At 43.1% G+C, this 22,986-nt stretch overlaps 1 protein-coding gene across 1 annotated transcript in view; it reads right to left on the bottom strand.

Moving 5' to 3' along the window:
- The window catches only part of LOC109919972 (sodium- and chloride-dependent neutral and basic amino acid transporter B(0+)-like), a 225,969-nt gene that overhangs the window by 11,361 nt on the left and 191,622 nt on the right, over positions 1 to 22,986 (bottom strand). The window contains 4 exon segments of the mRNA XM_048604958.1: positions 11,200 to 11,318; positions 15,384 to 15,509; positions 17,391 to 17,619; positions 19,652 to 19,808. Coding sequence (XP_048460915.1) covers positions 11,200 to 11,318; positions 15,384 to 15,509; positions 17,391 to 17,619; positions 19,652 to 19,808 — 631 coding nt within the window.

The raw sequence follows: 22,986 nt of genomic DNA, 5'->3' as shown, positions 1-22,986 counted from the left end.
ACTATAACCTGGTGTTGTGTGACTTCTGACTTTGTCCAACCCAGTCCCACACTGGCACCTGCACATTATAGCATTATTGGGAGATACTATCGCATGCAACGTGCCTGCTATTTAAGTATAAGAAATAGTGTGACAACATAAAGATTACCAGGACTAAACTCCTCATCAAGCCTCAGAAGACAGCCAAAATTAAAGTTGTTACAAGTACAATAAAATGGAAGCAATCATAGGAATTTGTACGATCACAACAGATTTGCTTGCAAACCACCATCCCACAGCATTGCTTATTGTGAAGTCCATGGTCTTTGCTAGTTTTATTCTGTCACTTTCAGAGGGTTGGGACAGGTAGATTGAGCTTGTTGACATTGCTGGAATCTAATATTGCATTGAATTACAAGCTCTCACATTGCTAATTGTTATCATTGCTTTCTATATCTGATTTTGCAGCCGAATTAAGATTATTCATTAAGGAAACACTTCTATCATGCAGACAGAAAGTAAACAGAACCTCAGAAACCAGTAACTTCAAATCATAATCAGCTTTAAAAGGAGGAAACATGCTACTATAGAGTTTCTTTTTAGGAAGGTAAATGTTAAATGTATTAAAGATAGCAATCTGTTCAGGTGCACTTAACTCTCAACAGAATAACTCTAAACTCCCACCATCTAATAGCTCCAAGCTGCAACATTAAGAAAGAAAGAAATTTGGCTTTGATAGACTCTGAGAAGATACTAAACCATTTAGTTCATCAACATTAAAATGCAAATTACTGATATGGTTGAATGTTCTGCATATGTCGAAAAAGATCAATTTAAGTGATTAATCTACAATAGATACATTCGAAGGTTGAGCTCAGGCAGATTTATTGAGAATACACTTGTCTGAAACACCTGCACAGACTGGTTGGGCAATTTCTGTACTGTACATTTCATGACCAATCTACCTAACCTGCACATCTTTGGAGGAAATACTTTCTGTTCAGCAATCATTGTAAGAATGACACAGACGCAAAGAAATGCAAGACTGGCTTTCCTAATCATTGCAAAAGTTTTCCCAAAAACACACTTTCTTCTTATTCTCACTTTTTTCCATGGGTCAAGTAAAGATGACTAATTTTGCAGAGATTTAAGTTCGGTTGATTTCTCGCAAGAACCAAAAGAGTTGAGAGCAGCACAGAATCAAGAATTTAAAAGATCTAATTGTAGTTTTACCAAAAGTTATACAAGTATGGAATAAACAGAATGTTTTCACCAGCAGCTGAAGCTCCAAGTTCCCTTTCAAGATCATAGCTTGCTTAAACAAGCAACCAGTGAAACAGTCATCACCAGTGACCATCACTATTCTGCAATTTGAGAAGCCAAAGAAAAAACTAAGTAGAAAAATCATCAATACAGAATCCCCACAGTGTGGAAGCAGGCCATTTCGCCCATCGAGTCCATGCTGACTCTCTGAAGAGCATCCCACTCAGACCTACCCTCCTACTCTATCCCGGTAATCTTGCATTTCCCATGGCTAATCCACTTAGCCTGCTCATCCCTGGACACTATGGGCAATTTAGCATGGCTAGTCCACCTGTACACCTTTGGACTGTGGGAGGAAACTGGACCTGCAGGAAACCCATGCAGACATGGGGAGAATTTGCAAATTCCACACAGACAGTCACCTGAGGCTAGAATCAAACTCAAGTCCCAGGCGTTGAGAGGCAGCAGTGCTAACCATTGAGCTACCATTGTCATCCCAGAATGTGTCTTGTTTTCACTGCCCTGGGACATTGAATTAGCCAGTTTGGTATTGCATCCGTGAAATGAGCCTGACCTCCCTCCCTTCTTCATGCCTTAAATGCACACCCATTTATCACTTGCTCAACCTCAACTTTGCAATCTGCTGAATCCAATCGCATTGGACCAGATTTTCCAAGGAGTAGCAATAGCTGTCAAATTGCCACTCTACTCCTTGTTTCTTTATGTTAAAGAAGAGCTCTGCAATTCTGGCAGAAGAGCCCAATCATGGCTCCTTGAGAAATGCAATCCGGCAGACTCCCATATAGTGCAGGATAGAATTCAAACCACACCACTTTTTCCCAGCACTCAGTTATCCTATTCTGTGATTTAAATGACACTGCTCAATGGTGGAGGTCGGTGAATGTCGGTGCCAGTCAAGTGGGCTGCTTTGTCCTGATTGGTGTCAAACTTCTTGAGTTAGCGTATGAAATGCCCTGCCTTGAGGTATGATGGATGTAGGTTCATTTGAGACTTTCAAGGGAGTATTGGATAATTATTTGAATAAAAATAATGTGCAAGAGCAAGGGGAGAAAACAGGAAATTGTCACTAGACAATGTTCTTATTTGAAAAGTTAATGCAGACATGATGAAATGAATGATTCCCTCTGTGTCATAACACATCTGTAATTCTGCTTAGAAATCACAGCTTAATTATGAACGAACAAGATCCATCTTTATTCAGGCATAGAACCAGATTGTTTCTTCAGTGATTCCAAAGTTCAATACAGAAAATAGTTCCACGTAGGAATTTGGAAGAATTTCTAAAATCACCTCCAAAGTTTTCTTTCCTTTTTGGAAGCTGTGCCCACTAAATCCATGATTTAACTTTTTCTACAATCTTTAGCAAATTTGTATTCCTCTGTAAGAACACAGCTGAGACGTTTAACTTCCAAATGGAAAAAATCATTGTCCACAGTCTTTCCTCACAAGTCTAAGTCGTGACTCTAAGGATTAGTCCTGTGACACTTGACATAGAATCCCTATATTGTGGAAGCAGGCCATTTGGCCCATCAAATCCACACCAAACCTCTGAAGAGCATCTCACCCAGAGCCACCCCCTATCCTATCCTATCCCTGTAATGATACATTCCCCACATCTTTGAACTGTGGGAGGAAACTGGAGCAAACACACACAGGCATGGGGAGAAACTCCACACAGTTGCCTGAGGCTGGAATTGAACCCAGATCCCTAGCACTATGAGGCAGCAGTGCTAATCACTGAGCCACTATGCCTCCAGGGCCTGAATGCCTATCTCTTATTTGGAAGGAATGGATGGAATCATGGTGGGGTCTACCCAAAGTACTTCACAATTTGATGATCACCCTGTCTGATTTATATTCTATTGTTGTGGCAGTACCATTGAATTGACTTTTCAAATTTGTTGCTGCTGATCTCAGGAAGCTCAACACTGTCAAAGACACCACATCTAGCACTCTAAACATTCATTACCCCGTTGCAACTTGCCAAGGTTCCTTCGATTGTAGCTATCTTAACCCACATCATATTGAAGAAAAGAAAGGCCAAGTAAATGAGAACATGACCATCTGCAAGTTCCCCTCAAACTTGCACATTACCCTGACTACTATCATAGTGCCCTTACTATCACTGAGTGTAAAACCGGGAACTCCTTTATAGCAGTGTGAGTGTATATGTAGCGGATTGAATGCAGCAATGAATGACTAAGACTTAAATCTACACTGGTTTGATTTATGATAGTTACCATTTCTAAGTCTAATTCTGTGTCTTTCTCAGCTGTTTCAACAACATTCATAGAACATAGAACATAGAACAGTACAGCACAGTACAGTCTCTTCGGCCCACTCTGTTGTGCCAAACTTTTACCCTAATCCTAAATTCTATCTAACCTCCACCCCTACCTTATACTATCATCCATATGCCTATCTAATAGCTGCTTAAATGCCCCTAATGAGGCCGACTCCACTACCCTCTCCGGCAATGCATTCCACACCCCTACCACTCTCTGAGTCAAGAACCTACCTCTGACGTCTCCCCTATATCTACCTCCACTCACTTTAAAACTATGTCCCCTCGTAATAGCTACCTCCACCCTAGGAAAAAGTCTCTGGCTGTCCACTCTATCTATACCTCTGATCATTTTGTACACCTCTATCAAGTCACCTCTCATCCTTCGTTGTTCTAAAAAGAAAAGCCCTAGCTCTCTCAACCTTTCCTTGTAAGACCTTCCCTCCATTCCAGGCAATATCCTGGTAAATCTCCTCTGCACCTTTTCCAACGCTTCCACATCTTTCCTGTAATGAGGCGACCAGAACTGGACACAATACTCCAGATGTGGCCGAACCAGGCTTGTATAGCTAGAACATAACTTCACAGCTCTTGAACTCAATTCCTCTAGTAATGAGAGCTAACACACCATACGCCTTCTTAACAACTCTATCCACCTGGGTGGCAGCTTTCAGGGAACTGTGAACATGAACCCCAAGATCCCTCTGCTCCTCCACACTGCCAAGAATCTTTCTGTTAACCCTGTATTCTGCTTTCAAGTTTGTCCTTCCAAAATAAATCACCTCACACTTTTCAGGGTTAAACTCCATCTGCCACTTCTCAGCCCAGCTCTGCATCCTATCAATGTCCCTTTGTAACCTAGAACAGCCCTCTGCTCTGTCCACAACGCGACCCACCTTCATATCGTCCGCGAACTTGCTAATACACCCTTCCACTCCTTCATCCAAATCATTTACAACAATCACAAATAGAAGAGAACCCAGAACAGATCCTTGTGGTTACACCACTCGTAACTGAGCACCATGTTGAATATTTTCCATCCACTACCATCCTTTGTCTTCTAAGGGTCAGCCAATTCTGAATCCAATCTGCCACATTTCCCCCTATCCCATACCTCCTTACCTTCTGCATGAGCCTACCATGGGGAACCTTATTAAACGCCTTACTTAAATCCACATATACCACGTCCACTGCTCTACCTTCATCCACGTGTTTGGTCACCTCTTCAAAGAATTCAATAAGGTTTGTGAGGCATGATCTACCCCTCACAAATCCATGCTGACTATCACAAATCAAACTGTGCCTTTCCAAGTGATCATAAATCCTATCTCTCAGAGCCCTTTCCAATAATTTGCCGACCACTGACGTAAGACTAACTGGCCTGTAATTTCCATGGTTATCCCTGTTCCCTTTTTTGAACAAGGGAATGATGTTTGCCTCTCTCGAATCTTCCAGCAGTATACCCGTGGACAGTGAGGATGAAAAGATCATCGCCAAAGGCCCTGCGATCTCTTCCCTCGCTTCCCATAGAATCCTTGGATAAATCCCATCAGGCCCGGGGGACTTATCTATCTTCAACTTCCTCAAAATTCCTAGCACATCTTCCTTACTAACATCGACCTCCTCTAGCCTACCAGCCTGTTTCACACTAGCCTCCTGTACAACTAGGTTCCTCTCAGTTGTGAATACCGAAGAAAAGTATTCATTAAAGACCTCTCCTATCTCTTTAGGTTCCATGCACAAATTCCTTTTACAATCCTTGATCGGCCCTACCCTTTCTCTAGTCATTCTCTTATTCCTCATGTACGTGTAAAAAGCCTTGGAGTTTTCCTTGATCCTATCTGTCAAGGTTTTCTCATGCCCCCCTATAGCTCTCCTAATCCCTTCCTTCAGCTCCTTCCTGGACAACTTGTATCTCTCTAGAGCCTTTTCCGTTCCTTGTTTCTGAAACCTTACATAAGCATCTTTCTTCCTCTTAACCAGTCATTCGACCTCTCTTGAGATCGCCGCTTACAGCGCCATCTTAGGTACAACGGTCCCAAAGTACAGCTTTTGCAGTTACAGTTCTTTGGAAGAATAGAGATTAAAAAACAAAGTCCAGCACTGCAGATTACAGGAATAAATTATAAAATGGAGAAACAAAGTTCAGAACAACGGTCTTCCTACCCAGTCCATGCTGGCACTTAGCCTCTAGTTAATGAAGAGTGTGTTGGTCCTGATGTTTTTCCAGTTGTTAATATTGTGCAGTGATGATGTGGGACTGACTGACCCTTCACCAGAGCATAGTCAAACGTTGAAAATTACAGTTGTTGTCACTTTTCGAATCAGATCTACTTGGGGTATATTTCACAGGAACAGAACATTGTTTAAAATGTTATCTTTTTGTGCTCTCAAAGCCATGGTGATGACCTTCTGCCTCAATGTCACACATATTGAGCAGAAAGTCTACTAATTATGAATGATGACAGTCAAAAACATTTGTTTTTAAACCCAGTGCTCATTGCCAATGCTTATCACTGCTGCGTAATTCTCGTTGGTCTCACTTAACATCATCTGGCACTGAAGATCTAAAAGTTTTAATTGCATTTTGACTGTCTTGAATTTGCAGGTAATTTATGAAGAAGTCATAAATTTTATTTGTAGTGGGTTAATTTTTCTTGCTTTCTTTTGTGAACATTTAGAAGGGAGGAGGGAATAAACAGGAATCTACACACCAGTCAGCCTAATCTCGGTGGTAGGGAAATTTTTGGAAGTAACTCTGAGAGTCAGAATTATTCTGCATTTGGAGAGGCAGGGCTTAATTGAGAACAGTCAGTATAGTTTTGTTAACAGGAGGCCATGTCTGACTAACTTCATTGATTTTTCGGAAAGGTGACGAGGTGTGCAGATGAGGGCAATGCTTTTGATGTCATCCATTTGGACTTCAGATAGGCTTTTGATAAGGTCCCTCAAGGAAGACTGATAGAAAAGGTAAGAGCCCATGGGATCCAAGGAAATTTGGTAAATTGGATCCACAATTGGCTGAGTGGCAGGAAGCAGAGGGTAATGGTTGAGGGGTATTTTCCAATCAAAAGTCTGTATCCAGCGGGGTCTCACAGGGGTCAATGTTGAAGCCCTTGCTGTTTGCGGTTTCAACAAATGATTTAGACTTAAATATAGGTGGGTTGATCGGCTAGTTCGCAGATGATATAAAAATTGGCAGGGTGATCAACAGTGAGGATGATAGCCTTAGATTATAGAAGGATATAGATGGGCTGTCAGATGGGCCGATCAATGGCAATGGAATTCAATCTGGATAAATGTAACATTATGCACTTGGGCAGGACAAACAAGGCAAGGGAATACATGAAGAATGGTAGAAAACTGGGAAGCACCAAGGATCAGAGGGATCTTGGTGTGCTTGCAATCTGGGTCTCTTAAGGTATCAGGACAGGTGGAAAAGTCGTCAAGAAGGGACCGACTCCCATAGCTACTTAGACTAACACCTCCTCTCATCCACCTTCCTGCAAGAATGTGATCCCCTACTCCCAATTCCTCCGCCTCTGCCAAGTCTGCTTCCAAGATATGGTGTTCCACTCCTGCACATCCCAAATGTCCTCCTATTTCAAGGTCCACAACCTCCCCGCCACGTGCATCTCAACTGCATATTTTGCGTTCTCTGCACCTCTGCCCTTACATCCATTCCCCCCAACAAAAGTAAAAACAAAATCTCCCTTGTCCTCACATATCACCCCAACAACCTCCGCATCCAACGTATCATTCTCCACCACTTCTGCCACCTACAATCTGACCCCACAACCAAAGATATATTTCCCTCCCCACCCCCATCAGCCTTTTGTAGGGACCACTCTCTCCGCGACTCCCTTGTCCAGTCCACACTCCCTACTATCCCCATCACCCCTGGCACCTTTCCCTGCAACCGCAAGAAGTGCTACACCTGCCCCGACACCTCCTCCCTCACCTCCATTCAAGGCACAAAACAAACCTTCCGCATTAGACAGGGGTTCACCTGCACATCCGTCAACATGGTCCACTGTATCCGCTGCTCTCGATTTGGCCTCCTCTACATCAGTGAGACCAAGTGAAGGCTCGGAGACTGTTTTGTCAAGCACTGTTTGTGACAAACGACAACATCTTCTGGTCGCAAACCATTTTAACTCCCCCTCACAATCCCTGGGTGACATGCCCATCCTGAGCCTCCTCCAGTGTCACAATGATGCCACCCACAAACTGGAGGAGCAGCACTTCTTATTCTGCCTTGGGAGCCTACAGCCCAATGGCCTAATTGTGGATTTTACCAGTTTCAAAATCTCCCCACCCCCAGCCTCAACCCATGACCAACCCTCCCTCTCATCCTGCCTCCTTGACATGACACAACCTATCCATCTTCTCTCCCACCTATCTGTCCCTTTCACCTCACTGACCAATCCCTACCACTCCCTCCCCGCACTCACCTATCATTACCTCACTTCCCTTTGCCAGCCCCACCCCTCCCCTCTCTATTTATTTCTGAGCTCCCTACTCTGTCTCCACTTCTGAAGAAGGTTCCCGCCCCGAACGTCAACTTTCCTGCTTCTCTGATGCTGCCTGGCCTGCTGTGTTCCTCCACCTCCACACTATGTTATCTCTGACTCCAGCGTCTGTAGTTCTTACTATCTCTGATATGGTATACCTGCCTTTATTAGCCAAGGCAAAGAGTTTGAGGGGAGGGTTATTATGCTGGATCTATAAAATGCTAGTTAGACCACAGTTAGTATTGTGTGCAGTTCTGGAATTCATATTTGATGAATGTGTGTTGTGAAGTTGGGTAGAGTACTTGTAGATTGGGAGATAGGGAGTTAGAATTTGATACTTGCAAAATGTTAAGGGGGAAAACATTGCATAGTCCCTTTAAAAGACGATGTGCTTTTTCTGTGCTTAGAGATTTAAAATGGACATCTGTGAGCAGCACCGTGAAAGTTTGCAAGTACACAGAGATCACCGAAATTAGAACATTTGTATTAAAAGGCCGCACAGTTAGCAGGCCAAGCAGCAGTTTTTACCAAGACAACAAATTTTGAATTTAACCAAGCAATTTGAAAAAGGCACTTAGATATCAAAAACCAATTAATTTTTAATCTAATAGTTTTGACAACATGGGACCAATCCTATTGTAAGTAATATTGATATGTCATTAAGGATATGCAAGAACGGGGCACTTGGACAAAGCCCTAGAGCTGACTGCCATCCACCAGAGTTAACAGCCCTCAGGTCTCAAGCGATAATCGCTGGGTCTCACAGACTTCTCTATGTCTTAGTGAAAGGACCATCTAAATAACCACGGTACCCATGGCACAACTAGTTAACCTTCCTGATAGAAGAATCGACAGAGAAGGCATTCCTGACAGAAGAATCGACAGATAAGGTACAGAACATTCCGGAAGTCATGCACCCAGCTGTAATTTCGAGAGACTAAATTCTATTCTTTTTATAAGTGGGACCCATATTTATTGGAAAAGCATACTATTAGACTCTTGTTTTATTCGGGAATAGTTAGTAGTTCAATGGGATTTATTCGGTTAGGTAGTAGTTTAGTCAATTTGTTCACTGTTAGAGTTAGATAAATAAATTGATACCTGTTGATTGTAAAACGAGTATCAGGGATTTATTTTGTTTAACTACTAGAAGTTGCTGAAAGGCAGGTTACAGTATTTTTCACACTCCTTTTACAGATTATAGGGCAAAGTACTCTTCTTTGGGTGTTTCAGTGTTAGTTCTCAGGTCAACCTCTGCTTTATGACATGTAATTGCACTGGAGAGGGTGCAGAGGAGATTTACCAGCATGTTGCCTGGGCTGGAGAGTTCAGTTATAAGGAGATATTGAACAGATCGGAATTGCTTTCATTCAAGCAGAGGAAATTGAGAGGGGACATGACTGAGATGTATAAAATTATGAGAATCATAGATAGGATAGACAGAATGAAACATTTCCCCTTGATAGAAGGATCGATGGCCAGGATATAAGATAAGGGGTAGAAGGTTTAGAAGAGACATTTCAAACAGATGACCTTTCTAGAGTTACAAGGTCCAGTCTCCTCAATCTGTCCTGAAGGGACAATTCTGTCATCCCAGGAATCAGTCTGGTGATGTCTGCTGCACTCCCTCTATGGTAAGTATATCCTTCCTTAGGTAACTGTATCAAAACTGTACACAAGACTCTAGGTGAGCTATCGTCAAGGCTCTATACAAATGTGTCATCCTGACAACTCACATTCCAATCTAGTTTTGTGTTATCTGCAAACTTGGAAACTGCTGACAAAAGAGGGACCGCTTTGTAGAACACCTACGCTCGGTTCGCAATAAACAACTGCACCTCCCAGTCGCGAACCATTTCAACCCCCCCGCCCATTCCTCAGACAACATGTCCATCCTAGGCCTCCTGCAGTGCCACAACGATGCCACCCGAAGGTTGCAGGAATAGCAACTCATATTCTGCTTGGGAACCCTGAAGCCCAATGGTATCAATGTAGATTTTCACAAGCTTCAAAATCTCCCCTCCCCCTACCACATCCCAAAACCAGCCCAGCTCGTCCCCGCCTCCCTAACCTGTTCTTCCTCCCACCTATTCCCTCGTCCCACCTCAAGCCGCACTCCCATCTCCTACCTACTAACCTCATCCCGTCCCCTTGACCTGTCCATCCTCCCTGGATTGACCTATCTCCTCCCTACCTCCCCACCTACACTCACCTTTACTGGCTCCATCCCCGCATCTTTGACTGGTCTGTTTCCTCTCCACCTATCTTCTCCTCTTTCCATCTTCTATCCGCCTCCCCCTCTCTCCCTATCTATTTCAGAACCCCTTTCCCCTCCCCCTTTTCTGATGAAAGGTCTCGGCCCGAAACGTCAGCCTTCCTGCTCCTATGATGCTGCTTGGCCTGCTGTGTTCATCCAGCTTTACACCTTGTTATCTCACTCATTTAATTGAAGCTTTTTTGTCTTGAACTCATCAGGACAATTCACAAGAAAGACCAATGTAAAGAGAAACAACAACGTGTACTGTATGTGAAAGTAGTGCTGATGGGTTTGCAAATGGAAGCTGATTGTTAGAAGCAGCATCATGGAGAATACACCAGTTAGATGATAATTGACAGTTAATTACCAAACTCATCATAGACTTTCAAACTAAGAATGAGTCATTTATTCCTCTTCTGTGTGCCTGCTGTTAGAGCAATCTTAAATCCATACCCATATATTTCCTGCTTTCTCACATGTTTTAATTTTGTTTACTTATCTCCTTTGTGGCACCTTATTAAGTATTTTCTCCAAATAATCTCACCCAGTCCCTGATGTCTCTGAGTGCACTGGTTTTGGGAATATATTTTCACATGTTAAATTATTAATATCCCCACAACATTTATATTCCATTCACATTTTAACTTCCAAATGCTGGAACAGTCTCCAGTATAAACAATGCAGCACCCCTCCTTAATGATACATTGGATTGTCCACCAGATTTTGTTAACAAAACCATAAGCCACCTGATCAGTGGTGAGTACTTTCACCTGAACTAGACTGACACTGAGTTAGAAATGCACAATAGTCGTCCACATTTACTTTTTATTGCGATCTAGGACTAAATATGTAATGGTAAAAATTACTAAATGACAACATACCTGTGTTACACATAGAAGGCCACAGAAAAAAAATAACGAACAAACAAAAATTGTCAGAAAAAGGCGCCTTGATCGTAGAACCCTCGGGAACACATCCAGCATAGCCGTTATAACTGATTCTAATGAAAGCAATCATTAAATGAGATTAGTGATTATCAATAATTTACACAATCCCAGAGAAACCCAGCACTGCCAATGCTGACAAATTGGTGAGGATAAGAATTTTCTCACCTTAGTTCCTTACTATCTACTGATGCTGCGCCAGTATAGCTGTTATGTCTTTCAAAGAATCACCCAGCCTGGTTCTTCTGCAACTATACTGTTCCACATCCCAGCCAATTCTTAGTGCTTGTTCCAAGTAGTGCACAGTGTGAAAAAGGACTGATTTGTCAGTTAAGGAAAGAGGATAGGTCAATAACAAGTGGTTTCTCTCTCCATGTTTGACATGGAGCTCTGAGATTTGAGTCCAGAGTCAATATTGAGGATTTCCAGGCCTAATGGCATCTGTGAATGCACTACTGTGCCATCCTTTTAGAGTGGGAGATGGATGATTCTGTGACATTTGTTGTAAGCTATGAATCAGTGAATAGAATGATGTCAGACTATTACTCCACTGGAAAACCATAGCAGGTCAGACAGCATCCGAGGAGTAGGAAAGTCAACATTTCGGGCTGAAACCCTTCATCAGGACTGAGGACGGGGAGGGGAGTCCAGAAGAAAATAGAGGAAGGAAGGGTGAGTGGGATGGTGATAGGTGAATACAGGTGAGAGGTTGTTGTGATTGGTCAGTGGGAAGGGTGGAGCGAATAGGTGAGTAGGAAGGTGGACAGGTTAGGTCAGGGCAGGGAGGTGAGGAGGAAAGTGAGGGCTGGATATGGGATAAGACTGAGGGAGGAGGGATTTTGAACCTCGTGAAGTCAACACTGAGCAGATTGGGCTGTAAGCTCCCAAGGCAAAATATCAGGTGTTGTTCCTCCAGTTTATGTTTGGCCTCAGTCTGACAGCGTAGGAGTCCGAGGATGGACATACCACCAGAGGAGTGGGAGGGGGAATTAAAATGGATGGCAACCGGAAGATCGGGTTGGTTGATGCATACGTAGTGCAGATGCTCCGCAAATCAATGCCCGAGTCTGCATTTGGTCTCCCCAATATAGAGAAGGCCACTTTGGGAGTAATGGATACAGTAGATCAGGATGGATGAAGTGCAGGTGAATCTCTGCCAGATCTGGAAGGATGTTTGGGGCCTTAGACGCAGGTGAGAGGGGCAGGTGTTGTACCTCTTGTGGTTGCAGGGAAAAGTACTGGGTGCGGTGGAGAAGTTGGTGGGGACTGTAGAGCTGATGAGGGAGTCAGGGAATGAATGGTACCTGCAAAAAGCAGATGGGGTGGGGAAGGAAATATCTTTTTGGTGATGGGGTCTGATTTTAGGTGGCGGACATGTGGGAGGATGACGCATTGAATTCAGACGTTGGTGGGGTAGTACGTGAGGACTAAGAGGACTCTATCCTTGTTGTAGTTGGAGGGAGGGGGTTTGAGGGCAGATGTGCGGGAAATGGAGGAGATGTGGTTGAGGGCATCCCTTAGTAACAGAGGAGGGGAAACTATGGTCACTAAAGTAGGAGGATATCTAGGATGTCCTGCAGTAGAACGCCTCACCCTAGGAGCAGATGCAGCAGAGGCGGAGGAATTGAAAGTATGGGGTAACGTTTTTGCAGGAGGGTGGGTGACAGGACGTGTAGCCAAGGTAGTTATAGATAGTGGGTTTGAAATGGATGCCAGTGGTGAGATGGTTTCCGGAGATGGAGATGGAGAAGTCAATGAAGGGGAGGAGGTATCAGAAATGGTCCAGATGAATTTGAGGACGAGGTGGAAGGTGCTGGAAGTTGACAAGAGGTGCAACACCTGCCCCTACACCTCCCCTCTCACCTGTGTCTAAGGCCCCAAACAATCCTTCCAGATCCAGCAGAGATTCACCTGCACTTCATCCAACCTGATCCACTGTATCTGTTACTCCCGATGTGGTCTCCTCAATATGTGTGCGCCTTTGTCATTTCTGTTGCTTAGATGCTTGCCAGCTTTAAAATCCCCTCAGCTTTATACTTCTTAGCGCAATAATTAGTTACAGATAAGGGGCTGCTTAGACCATTTCAAAGGGGAGTTCCATGTATGCCTCATCCACATGATGACAGGGTTCTCTAGGGTTTCTGGATTAATCTAGTCACGTAACTAAAATGTCACCATTCCTTAACACTTCTTTAAAATGTAATCCTGTCCCTTTCACTCTGGTGTGAGAGAAACTGCTCAGGATGGACCTTAAATTGCACAGTGATTATCCTCTGATACCTGCAGCACCTAGGTACAAACTGAGCATTTTCTGAAACTTCAGTTGGGCATGTGGGTATCACTGATTGGGCCGTCATTTATTGTCCAACCCTAATTGTCCTTGGAGACGTGGCGGTGAGTTACCATTTTGAACTACTGCTGTCCTTGCAATGTATGGACACCAAAATGCTATTACAAAGAGAGTTCCAGGATTTTGAACCAACGACAGGGAAGAAACAACGATATATTTTCAAGTCAGGATGGCGAGTAGTTTACACAAGAACATAAGGACTAAGAAGTAGGAGCAGGAGTAGGCCATCTGGCCCTTCGAGCCTGTCAGCCACTCAACAAGATCATGGCTGATTTTTTTCCTGGACTCAATTCCACTTACCCACCCGTTCACCATAGCCCTTAATTCCTTTACTGTTCAAAAATCTATCGTTGCCTTAAAAACATTCAATGAGGCTGCCTCAAATATTTCACTGAGCAGGGAATTCCACAGATTCACAATCCTTTGGGTCAAGAAGTTCCTCCTCAACTCATTCCTAAAACTGCTCACCCTTATTTTGAGGCTATGCCCCCTAGTTCTAGTTTCACCCGCCAGTGGAAACAACCTTCCTGCTTCTACCTTATCTGTACCCTTCATAATTTTATATGTTTATATAAGATTACCCCTCTCATTCTTCTAAATTCCGATGAATATAGCCCCAGTCTACCTCATCTTTCCTCTTAAGCCAACCCTCTCAACTCTGCAATCAACCTGGTGAACCTTCTCTGTGCCCCCTCCAGTGCCAGTATATCCTTTCTGAAGTAAGGAGACCAAAACTGTTCACAGTACTCCAGGTGTGGCCTCACCAGCACCCTGTACAGCTGCAGCATAACCTCCCTGTTTTTAAACAGTTTGGGGTGGAACTTGCAGGGGTGCTGTTCTGAAGTATCTGCTGCCCTTGTCCTTCTAGATGGCAATAGCTGTGGGTTTGGAAGGTGCTGCTGAAGAATCCTTGGTGAATTTCTGCAGAGTATCTCATCGATCGTCCACACAGCTACTTGTCAGTGGTAGAGGGAGTGAATGTTGAAAGTGGTGGATGGGATGCCAGTTAAGCACTTTGCTTTGTTCTGAATGGAGGTCAAGCTTCTTAAGTATCACTGGAGCTGCACCCATTCAGGCAATTTTTCCGTCACACTCCTGCCTTGTGCCTTGTAAATGGTGGTCAGGCTTTGGGGTGATAGAATGTGAATTACTCACCTCAGGATTCCTAGTCTCTGACCTGGGATTGTAATCATATATGTATTTATATGGATAGCCCAGTTCAGTTTGTGGTCAGTGGTAACCCCCAGGTTGTTAACAGTAGGGGATTCAGTGATGGAAACACTATTCACATTGCTTGGCCTGCTGTGTTCATCCAGCCCCGTTTTGTTGGGGGTAGTTATTACATTGTTTGTGTATCATGTATGTTACTTGTCATTTGTCAGCCTATTTCTAAATGTTGTCCAGGTCTTTCTGCCTATGATCATGGAGTTCTATGAGTATGGGGCAAAGAACAGGTCAAGGAAATACAATCTGAAATGAGACTGAAAACCACTGTAATACAAACCAAACAGAAATCCTGTTTTGAGAACTTCCAGATGTTGAAATGACATTTTCCTGCAGATTCTGTTAATGGAGTTGTGAACCTATTTTACTGAAACAGGTTGAGTTAAAAGCCCCATTGAGACAGTCAGCAGAGAATTGTAACAATGGAACATGATTCACTAACATCACCAGCAGTGATTGTTAACCCTACATTCTGTACACAGTAATGAAAATAGGCTTCCTTTACAAAAGGAGTGAGTTTGGTTAATTAAAGTAATATCATTCTTACCTGTACTTGCAAACAGACTGCTGAGTCCCACAGTGACCAACATGAAGAAAAACAAAATGGACCAGAAAGGTGCCCATGGCAATTGAGCAAGAGCCTCTGGGTAGGCAATAAAAGCTAAACCAAAACCTAAAGAGTGAAAAGAATTGATATGGTAATGTTAACAGTGGTTAATACAGATATTGATTGAAAACTTTGGCTCAGCAATGTAGTGTAAAAGATTAATTTGATGTGTATATAAGATAGATAACATCTTCATTAGGAAGTGATGTAAGATCACATGACTAATGAATGATGGTTCTTTATTTTTAGTTCTAATGACCCAGATCTTCTGGTGGGTAAATAGTCATTGCTGGAGTGAAGGCATGAATTGTGTGTCAGGACCAAGCAAGAATCCTGACACAGTTGAGTCTGTGCGCATTGTTTACGAAGGTGAAACTTCTGATGGACAATTTCCCAGCATCTGGAACACTCCAAAACATCCACAACTCTGAGTTAGAGTCAGAGACTTTGGCAGGTTCCAACTTGCTCAATTGTTACCCAGGAAAAGTGAGAGGGTAAAGGCTGCTCGAGCTCCTGGCTAACTATAAAATTGATCCTCCAACTCACTTCTGAACCCATCCCTGCTGCTAAAACCCAAATCACTTCCAGCACTGGAGCTGACTCCCAACCAACCTCTCTGTACACCCAGAGACACCCAATCTCCTCAAGTCTACTGGGTTGCTCCCTGCATTAGAGGGTATGAACTGAAAAGAGAGGCTGCAGAAACTAGGATTGTTTCCTCTGGAGTGGCGGAGGCTGACAGATGTTTATAAAATTATGACAGGTTTGAAATGGTTAACAGTCCGAATCTTTTTCCCAGAGTTGAAATGTCTATTACTAGGGGGCATGCATTTAAGGTAAGGGGGGAAGTTCAATGAGATGTGAGGGGCAAGTTCTTTTACCCAGAGAGTGGTAGGTATCTGGAATGTGCTACTAGGGATAGTGGTGCAGGCAGATTTGTTAAGGGTGCTTAAGGGGTTTTTAGAAAAGCATAGGAATAAGCAAGGAATTGAGAGATACAAACCATGGGTAGGCAGAAGGGAATAGAGTCATAGAGTCATACAACACAGAAACAGACCCTTCGGTCCCACCAGTCCATGCCAAATATAATCCCAAATTAAACTAGTCCCACCTTTCTGCTCCTAGCTAATATCATAAGAACATAAGGACTAGGAGCAGGAGTAGGCCATCTGGCCCCTCGAGCCTGCCCTGCCATTCAATAAGATCATGGCTGATCTTTGAGACACAGCTCCACTTACCCGCCTGCACACCATAACCCTCAATTCCTTTATTGTTCAAAAATTTATTTCTCTAAACCTTTCCTATTCAAATGTTTGTTAAACATTGTAATTGTACCTAAGTTCACCACTTCCTCAGGAAGTTCATTCTACACACAAACCACCCTCTGTGTAAAACGTTTGCTCCTCATGTTCTTTTTAAATCTGTCTCCTCTCACTTTAAAAACGTGCCCTCTAGTCTTTAAATTCCCCAGTTTGGGGAAAGACAACTACCATTAACTCTATCTGTATCCCTGATTATTTTTATAAAGTTTTAAAAGGTCACCTCTCAACGTCCTACACTCCAATGAAAAAAGTCCCAGCCTATCCAGTCTTTCTTTGTAACTCAAAACTTTAATTTGGTGTCATGTTCAGCACAACATTGTGGGCCGAAGGGCCTGTTCCTGTACTGTTCTATCTCCTTGTATACTATGACCCTTGTATACTCACTTTTCTTTACTATCATCCCTGGTTCTTTCTCAAATTCTAAATCCCATTGACAACATTCACTAGTTGTTCTACCATTCACTAAGATTCCAGACGCCCTGTTACTCTTATCAGTTCAAAATTCCATTGAATTTTGCAACAAACATTTACAAACTGAGGGCTATGTGAAGACTTCTAATTAGCATGATAAATGATGAAAAACAGGGCTTCAGCATCATTCAGATCAGTAAACCTCTGCAGTTACCTGACTGCGCAACCTCTGAGACAGGCTTATCTTGGATATGAGCCATGTGTCCAAGGATTGAAAAAATGACAAATCCAGCAAATACACTTGTAAGAGAATTAACAACACAGACAACAATGGCATCTCTGTAGCAGTTGTTGTGGAATTTGTTGTAGGATGACAGGGTTATTAAACTGCCCCATCCTACAGTAAGAGAAAAGAAAATCTGTGTTGCAGCATCTTTCCAGACCTGGAATAGGACAGAGAATTAGTCACCATTGAGAAATTTCATTTCAGTCAATCCAACAGATAAAATTACACTGACCATGAGTCATGTGGGGCTATAGCTAACTTAGGGAGTACTGCTCCCCACCACCTTACCCCACCATCCACCTTGTCTATATAGAATATCTTCTGCAGTTTGAATGAGGTGATGGTGGGACTTCTGCCCTCAATGGAAGCTGCTTCAGAGCTGCCTGCCCATTTGCTAGCACTATGGGCAGGCCTACATTGGAGATGCTGTTGATCAGAGGGACTCTATCCATCATTGAGCTGTGGGATTAACCCACTCCATGGGCTGGATAGTACTTACCCACACTGGTGGGCATGCTAGGTCAAAGGGCATGTAAAAAAGGACCATAGGCAAGGAGGGATTGAGAAAATTTTGGTTTTTGCATTTGAGGCAGGAGAAAGGAAGGGGGAGTGAGTGTCAACTTCTTGGGACGGTTCGTTTGATGGGTGAAAGAAACCTGTTGAAGATAGCACACTCCTTTCCTCTCACAGTTCCGACTGGAACATGGTGTGGGTAGGATAATACTTGGGACAATAATTTAATAAGGTCGATTGACTTTTCAGTATTTATTTGCATGTTGCCAATTTTGGTGCCCGTCTACCTCCTATATTATTTGGAGTGAGCTGAGGGATGGACCGGAAAGTGAAGAGCTGAGTACCTGCCCTTTTTCACTCAGTCTAACTTATACTTCCTCCTCTGCTTAAGACCTCATGCTGTGACTTTCAGCATCTGATTGGTAAAAGATGAACTTAGTTGCTTTCTAATGTTCTTCTCGGTGCAGATGATCTTGTTCCATTTCCATCTCTGATTTTCAGATAGTTGCAGCTCTAAATTTCATTAAAATTAAACAGGTCAGGGCATGTCTGAAAGGAGGCACAGTTCACAGCCAATCTCACTCAAGATGATGTCGAAGCTCTGCATGTGGGCTCCTGACCGGAGCTCATCTACTCAGTCCATTTTTACGTTTTTTTTCTGTCTACACAGCTCTTCTATTCTCTCTTTAATCCACTTACCTTCCGCGGAGAAATCAAGCCAGCGCTGAGGATAGTGCTAGAGCGCGGGAGAGTGCTAGACAGTGAGCCTAACATGGAGGAGAGTGAGCCCAAAATGGAGGAGAGTGAGCCAGCCTGGGGAGATTGAGAGAGCCAGCCCAAAGCAGAGGACAGATAGCCAGCATGGGGGGCAGTGAAAGCGAGAGCCCAGTGCAGGGGAGATCAAGCCCAGTGCGCTGGTAAGAGAGGTTTCCCAGCATCTGTGGTGGTGGCGAGAGCAGGCAGCCCAGGATCTTCCGGCATCTGCACTAGCATCGAGCATGGGGAGATCGAATCCAGCATGGAGATGATCGAACCTTCAGGGGAGTGTGAGCCCAGCATGGCTAAGCACTTAAGAAGGAGTGCAATGTTGACCTCTTAACTGTATTTCTTTATTTCCCACTTTATATTAAGAAGGACTTTAATGTTGAACTTATAACTGTATTTCCTTATTTTTCTACTTTGTACCGAGGTACCTTTTTACCTAATATGGTGCTGGGAATGGCAACATTGTTATACTTTTCAAGGTACTCCTGTATCCCTGTACTTGAGAACACGTGATAATAAAATCTAAATCTAAATCTCAAATGTCTCATTGCTGAATCTGTTCCAAGGTTTCAGGAAGAGGGAGACATCAGGATGAAATTCTAATGCATCCCATTCCTTGTCACTCTTCCTCATTTGGTTCTATCCAAATTCTTCCCTCCCCATCATAACCCTTACTGCCCCATACCCTTCTGTTAGCAGCAGGATGATAGAAACTGCAAGATAACTCATTACAACTGATCGCAAGTTCTCAGTTAAAATTGTCACCATCCGAACTGAGTGTTCCCATATTTAACCAGGAACACCAAAAGCAATAATCAGATTAAATTCACTATCTGAGATAACCAAAAACAAAGTCCAACATTTAAAAATAAAAGTACCTGAAATTCAGTCAATTATATTGTTGCATTTACCTCAGCATCAGCCAGTTTGGAGAAGTCTGACTGACTTCCAATGTAGAATTCAATCCCTTTACCGGCTCCCTCTAGGGTAACGCCTCGGATCAGGAGTATGGTCAGAACCACATAAGGGAATGTCGCAGTGAAATACACAGCCTAAGGATAGAGAACACTTTGTTAAATTTTCCTGTATGGCTAGTACAGGATATAATGAATGGAAAACCAACAAAACTGCAATGAATGCAGCAAAATAATTCTATGATTATTGGAATCGCAATAGTGACATGAAAGATGTGCTTAACACTGAGCAGCAAATTGGAGTATTGTCTTAAATTTTATATAATTCATGCACAGGAAAAATAACACATTTAACTGGAGAATAGAACATACAGATGTTGGAGATCTGAAACAAAAACAGAAATTGCTGGTGAAACTCAGCAGGTCTGGCAGCATTTTTTTTCAGACTAAAGGCCTGTGACCAGCGGTGTGCCGTAAGAATCGGTGCTGAATCCACTGCTTTTTGTCATCTATATAAATGATTTGGACATGAACATAGGAGTTATGGTTAGTAAATTTGCAGATGACACCAAAATTGGTGGTGTAGGAGACAGTGAAGAAGGTTACCTGAGATTACAACAGGACCTTAACCAGATAGGCTAATGGACTGAGGAATGACAGTTGGAGTTTAATTTAGATAAATATGAGGTGCTGCATTTTGGAAAGGCAAATCAGGTCTGGCCTTATACACTTAGAGGTAGGGTCCTGGGGAGTGTTGCAAAAAAAGGGATCTTGGAGTGCATGTTCATAGTTTCTTGAAAGTGGAGTCACAAGTAGACAGTATAGTGAAGAAAGCGTTTGGTACGCTTGCCTTTATTGGTCAGTGTGTTGAGTATAGAAGTTGGGAGTTCATGTTGCGGCTCAACCGGACATTGGTTAGGCCACTTTTGGAATTCTGTGTTCAATTCTCCTTACTATAGGAAGGATGTTGTTAAACTTGTAAGGGTTCAAAAAATATTTGTAAGGATGTTGCCAAGGTTGGAGGATTTGAGCTAGAGGGAGAGGCTGGAGCATTGGAGGATGAAGGGTGACCTTATAGAGGTTTATAAAATCATGAGGGGCATAGGTAAGATGAATAGTCAAGGTCTTTTCCCCAGAGTAGGGGAGCCCCAAAGTAGTGGGCATAGGTTTAAGGTGAGAGCGGAAAAATTTAAAAGGGACCTAAGGGGCAACTTTTTCATGCCGAGGGTGGTGTGTGTATGCAATAAGCTGCCAGAGGAAATGGTGGAGGTTGGTACAATAACAACATCTGGATGGGTATATGAATAGGAAGGGTTTAGAGGGATGTAGGCCAAATGCTGGCAAATGGGACTAGATTAATTTATGATATCTCTTGTCAGCATGGATGAGTTGAACCAAATGATCTGTTTCCATGCTGAACATCTCTACGATTATGATATCCATTTATGTTGACTCATGGGTCTCCTCCCGCCTTAGTTCAGGATGGCTGAAACTCAGAGTAATTAGGGGTCCTAAGAGGGAACAGAGCCTGGGGTTTTTAGGGCACATTTGGAGATCCTGTTGCAGCAAGTGGGAGGACCACAGAGCTTTCATGATTCCTCTGAGGTCAGTCAGGTGCTCAGTGCTACCAAAGCAGTTTGGCTGAAGACAGTGGAGGTGGCTAGTGCTGTGGGACAACACCAGTGGAGCTGGATCCTGTGCCATCAGTGACCTTCTATGCTACAGCAAGATGACAGTAATGTCCAAATTAGGAGTCGTGCCTGGTCTAGATCCATGCGGTATGCTCAGCCTTGAGTAGACCAAGGTGACATGATGCTCAGACACAGTACCACAGCATGGATGTATGCTAACGTGCAACAAATAAAGTACTAGTTAATGGAGGAGACTGAGGAAGATAATATGGAGATACTTTGGGAATATCCAAGCGCAATACTTTGGAAAAAAACATGCCACAATGTCGGAGAACCGATCAAGAAGAAGACCAAAATTCTGAATGATTCCAGACCTGTGGAGGAGAGGGCAATGGATGATGCCAAAGCAATGAAACTCTCCTTCCAGCTGTACCTGGTTATGGTGTTCATGATGGCAAGGGTTGATGGAGAATAGGTTGTTAGGACTAGATCCCATGCAAAATCCCCAGCTGATTGCAGCTCCAGGCGGGATGTTCCAAATTGTTAAGCTTGTGAGTGAGGAAAGATGAACCGGTTTGCCTTGTTTATTCACCCACCCTGCTTAGTTGGACAAAACATGTTTAATTTAAAGAGAATCCTTTCCCATTGAGGATCTCTTTCTCCCAGACCACATGAAAACCCTAGCCAGGTTTTCTTGAATTAACAAAAAGATTGAGTCTATTAATTACTAGATGTAAGAAGAAATACAAAAACAACACACAATCATACAGATTAGAAGTAAGAAGTGAATCTAAATATTAAAAAAAATTGATGGATCCATCTCTCAATTGTTTGTGATAGTTGGATGTTGTAATCATTGCAGTGGAGGTTACCGGTAGTATTGAAATGATCAGTTTCACGACCCTTAGTTTTGCAGATCGGTTGAGATTCTGTAGCTCTGATTCTTTAAAACTATGATTGAAGTTCAGAATTTGAAGTGAGAGATAGTCTTTACCTGCCATGCAGGGGCTACTCAGAGATTGTTCTTCCACTGTGACCTTCACAGGATTATAGCTCTTGAACCCAGAGTGGTACACCCAAGAATATTCAGTCCCATAAGTATACTCGAGTAGAGTCGAAGTAGGCTTTTTAACCCCTGTCCTTGTGTATTTTTCAAAGGGAGAAACATAAAATGTGTCTGCAGTTTAGGATATAATCCACAATATGTCAGCCTCAGTTTATGTTTGTAGTCACAAGCAATCACAGGCCAATCTGTTTGACTTCCCTCCTCATCACCACCTTTGAAGGGCTATTGTTTGAAGTCTTCTTCAAATCCAAGGTGTGACATTCTGCCGGTCTTTCTCTCTAGACAGCCAATTAATTTACATCCACCCCTATTTTTGGACGCACCAGTCGTCTTTTAAAACACACACCTGGAATTACAGGTTAAAAGTGTTCACAGCTCCTTGTGGTTCTGATCCGTGGTTTTGATAGGAGTTTGGTAAGAACATCCTGTTCATTAATGGTGCAGGGAGTCTCCAGCCACTGACTGTCTGTCAGACTCTCAACACAGGGACTGCCATAGGGTCATAGAGATATACATCATGGAAAGAGACCATGTGGCTCATAACATCCATGCCGACCAGATATCCTAAATTAATCTCGTCCCGTTTCCCAACATTTGGCCAATACCCCTATAAACTCTTCCTATTCATGTAGCCA

Source organism: Rhincodon typus, chromosome 14 (assembly GCF_021869965.1).
Source record: "Rhincodon typus isolate 14 chromosome 14, sRhiTyp1.1, whole genome shotgun sequence".
NCBI classification, from domain to species: domain Eukaryota; kingdom Metazoa; phylum Chordata; class Chondrichthyes; order Orectolobiformes; family Rhincodontidae; genus Rhincodon; species Rhincodon typus.
Note: the sequence above shows the minus strand (reverse complement) of the source record. Positions and strands in the feature narration are given on the sequence as shown.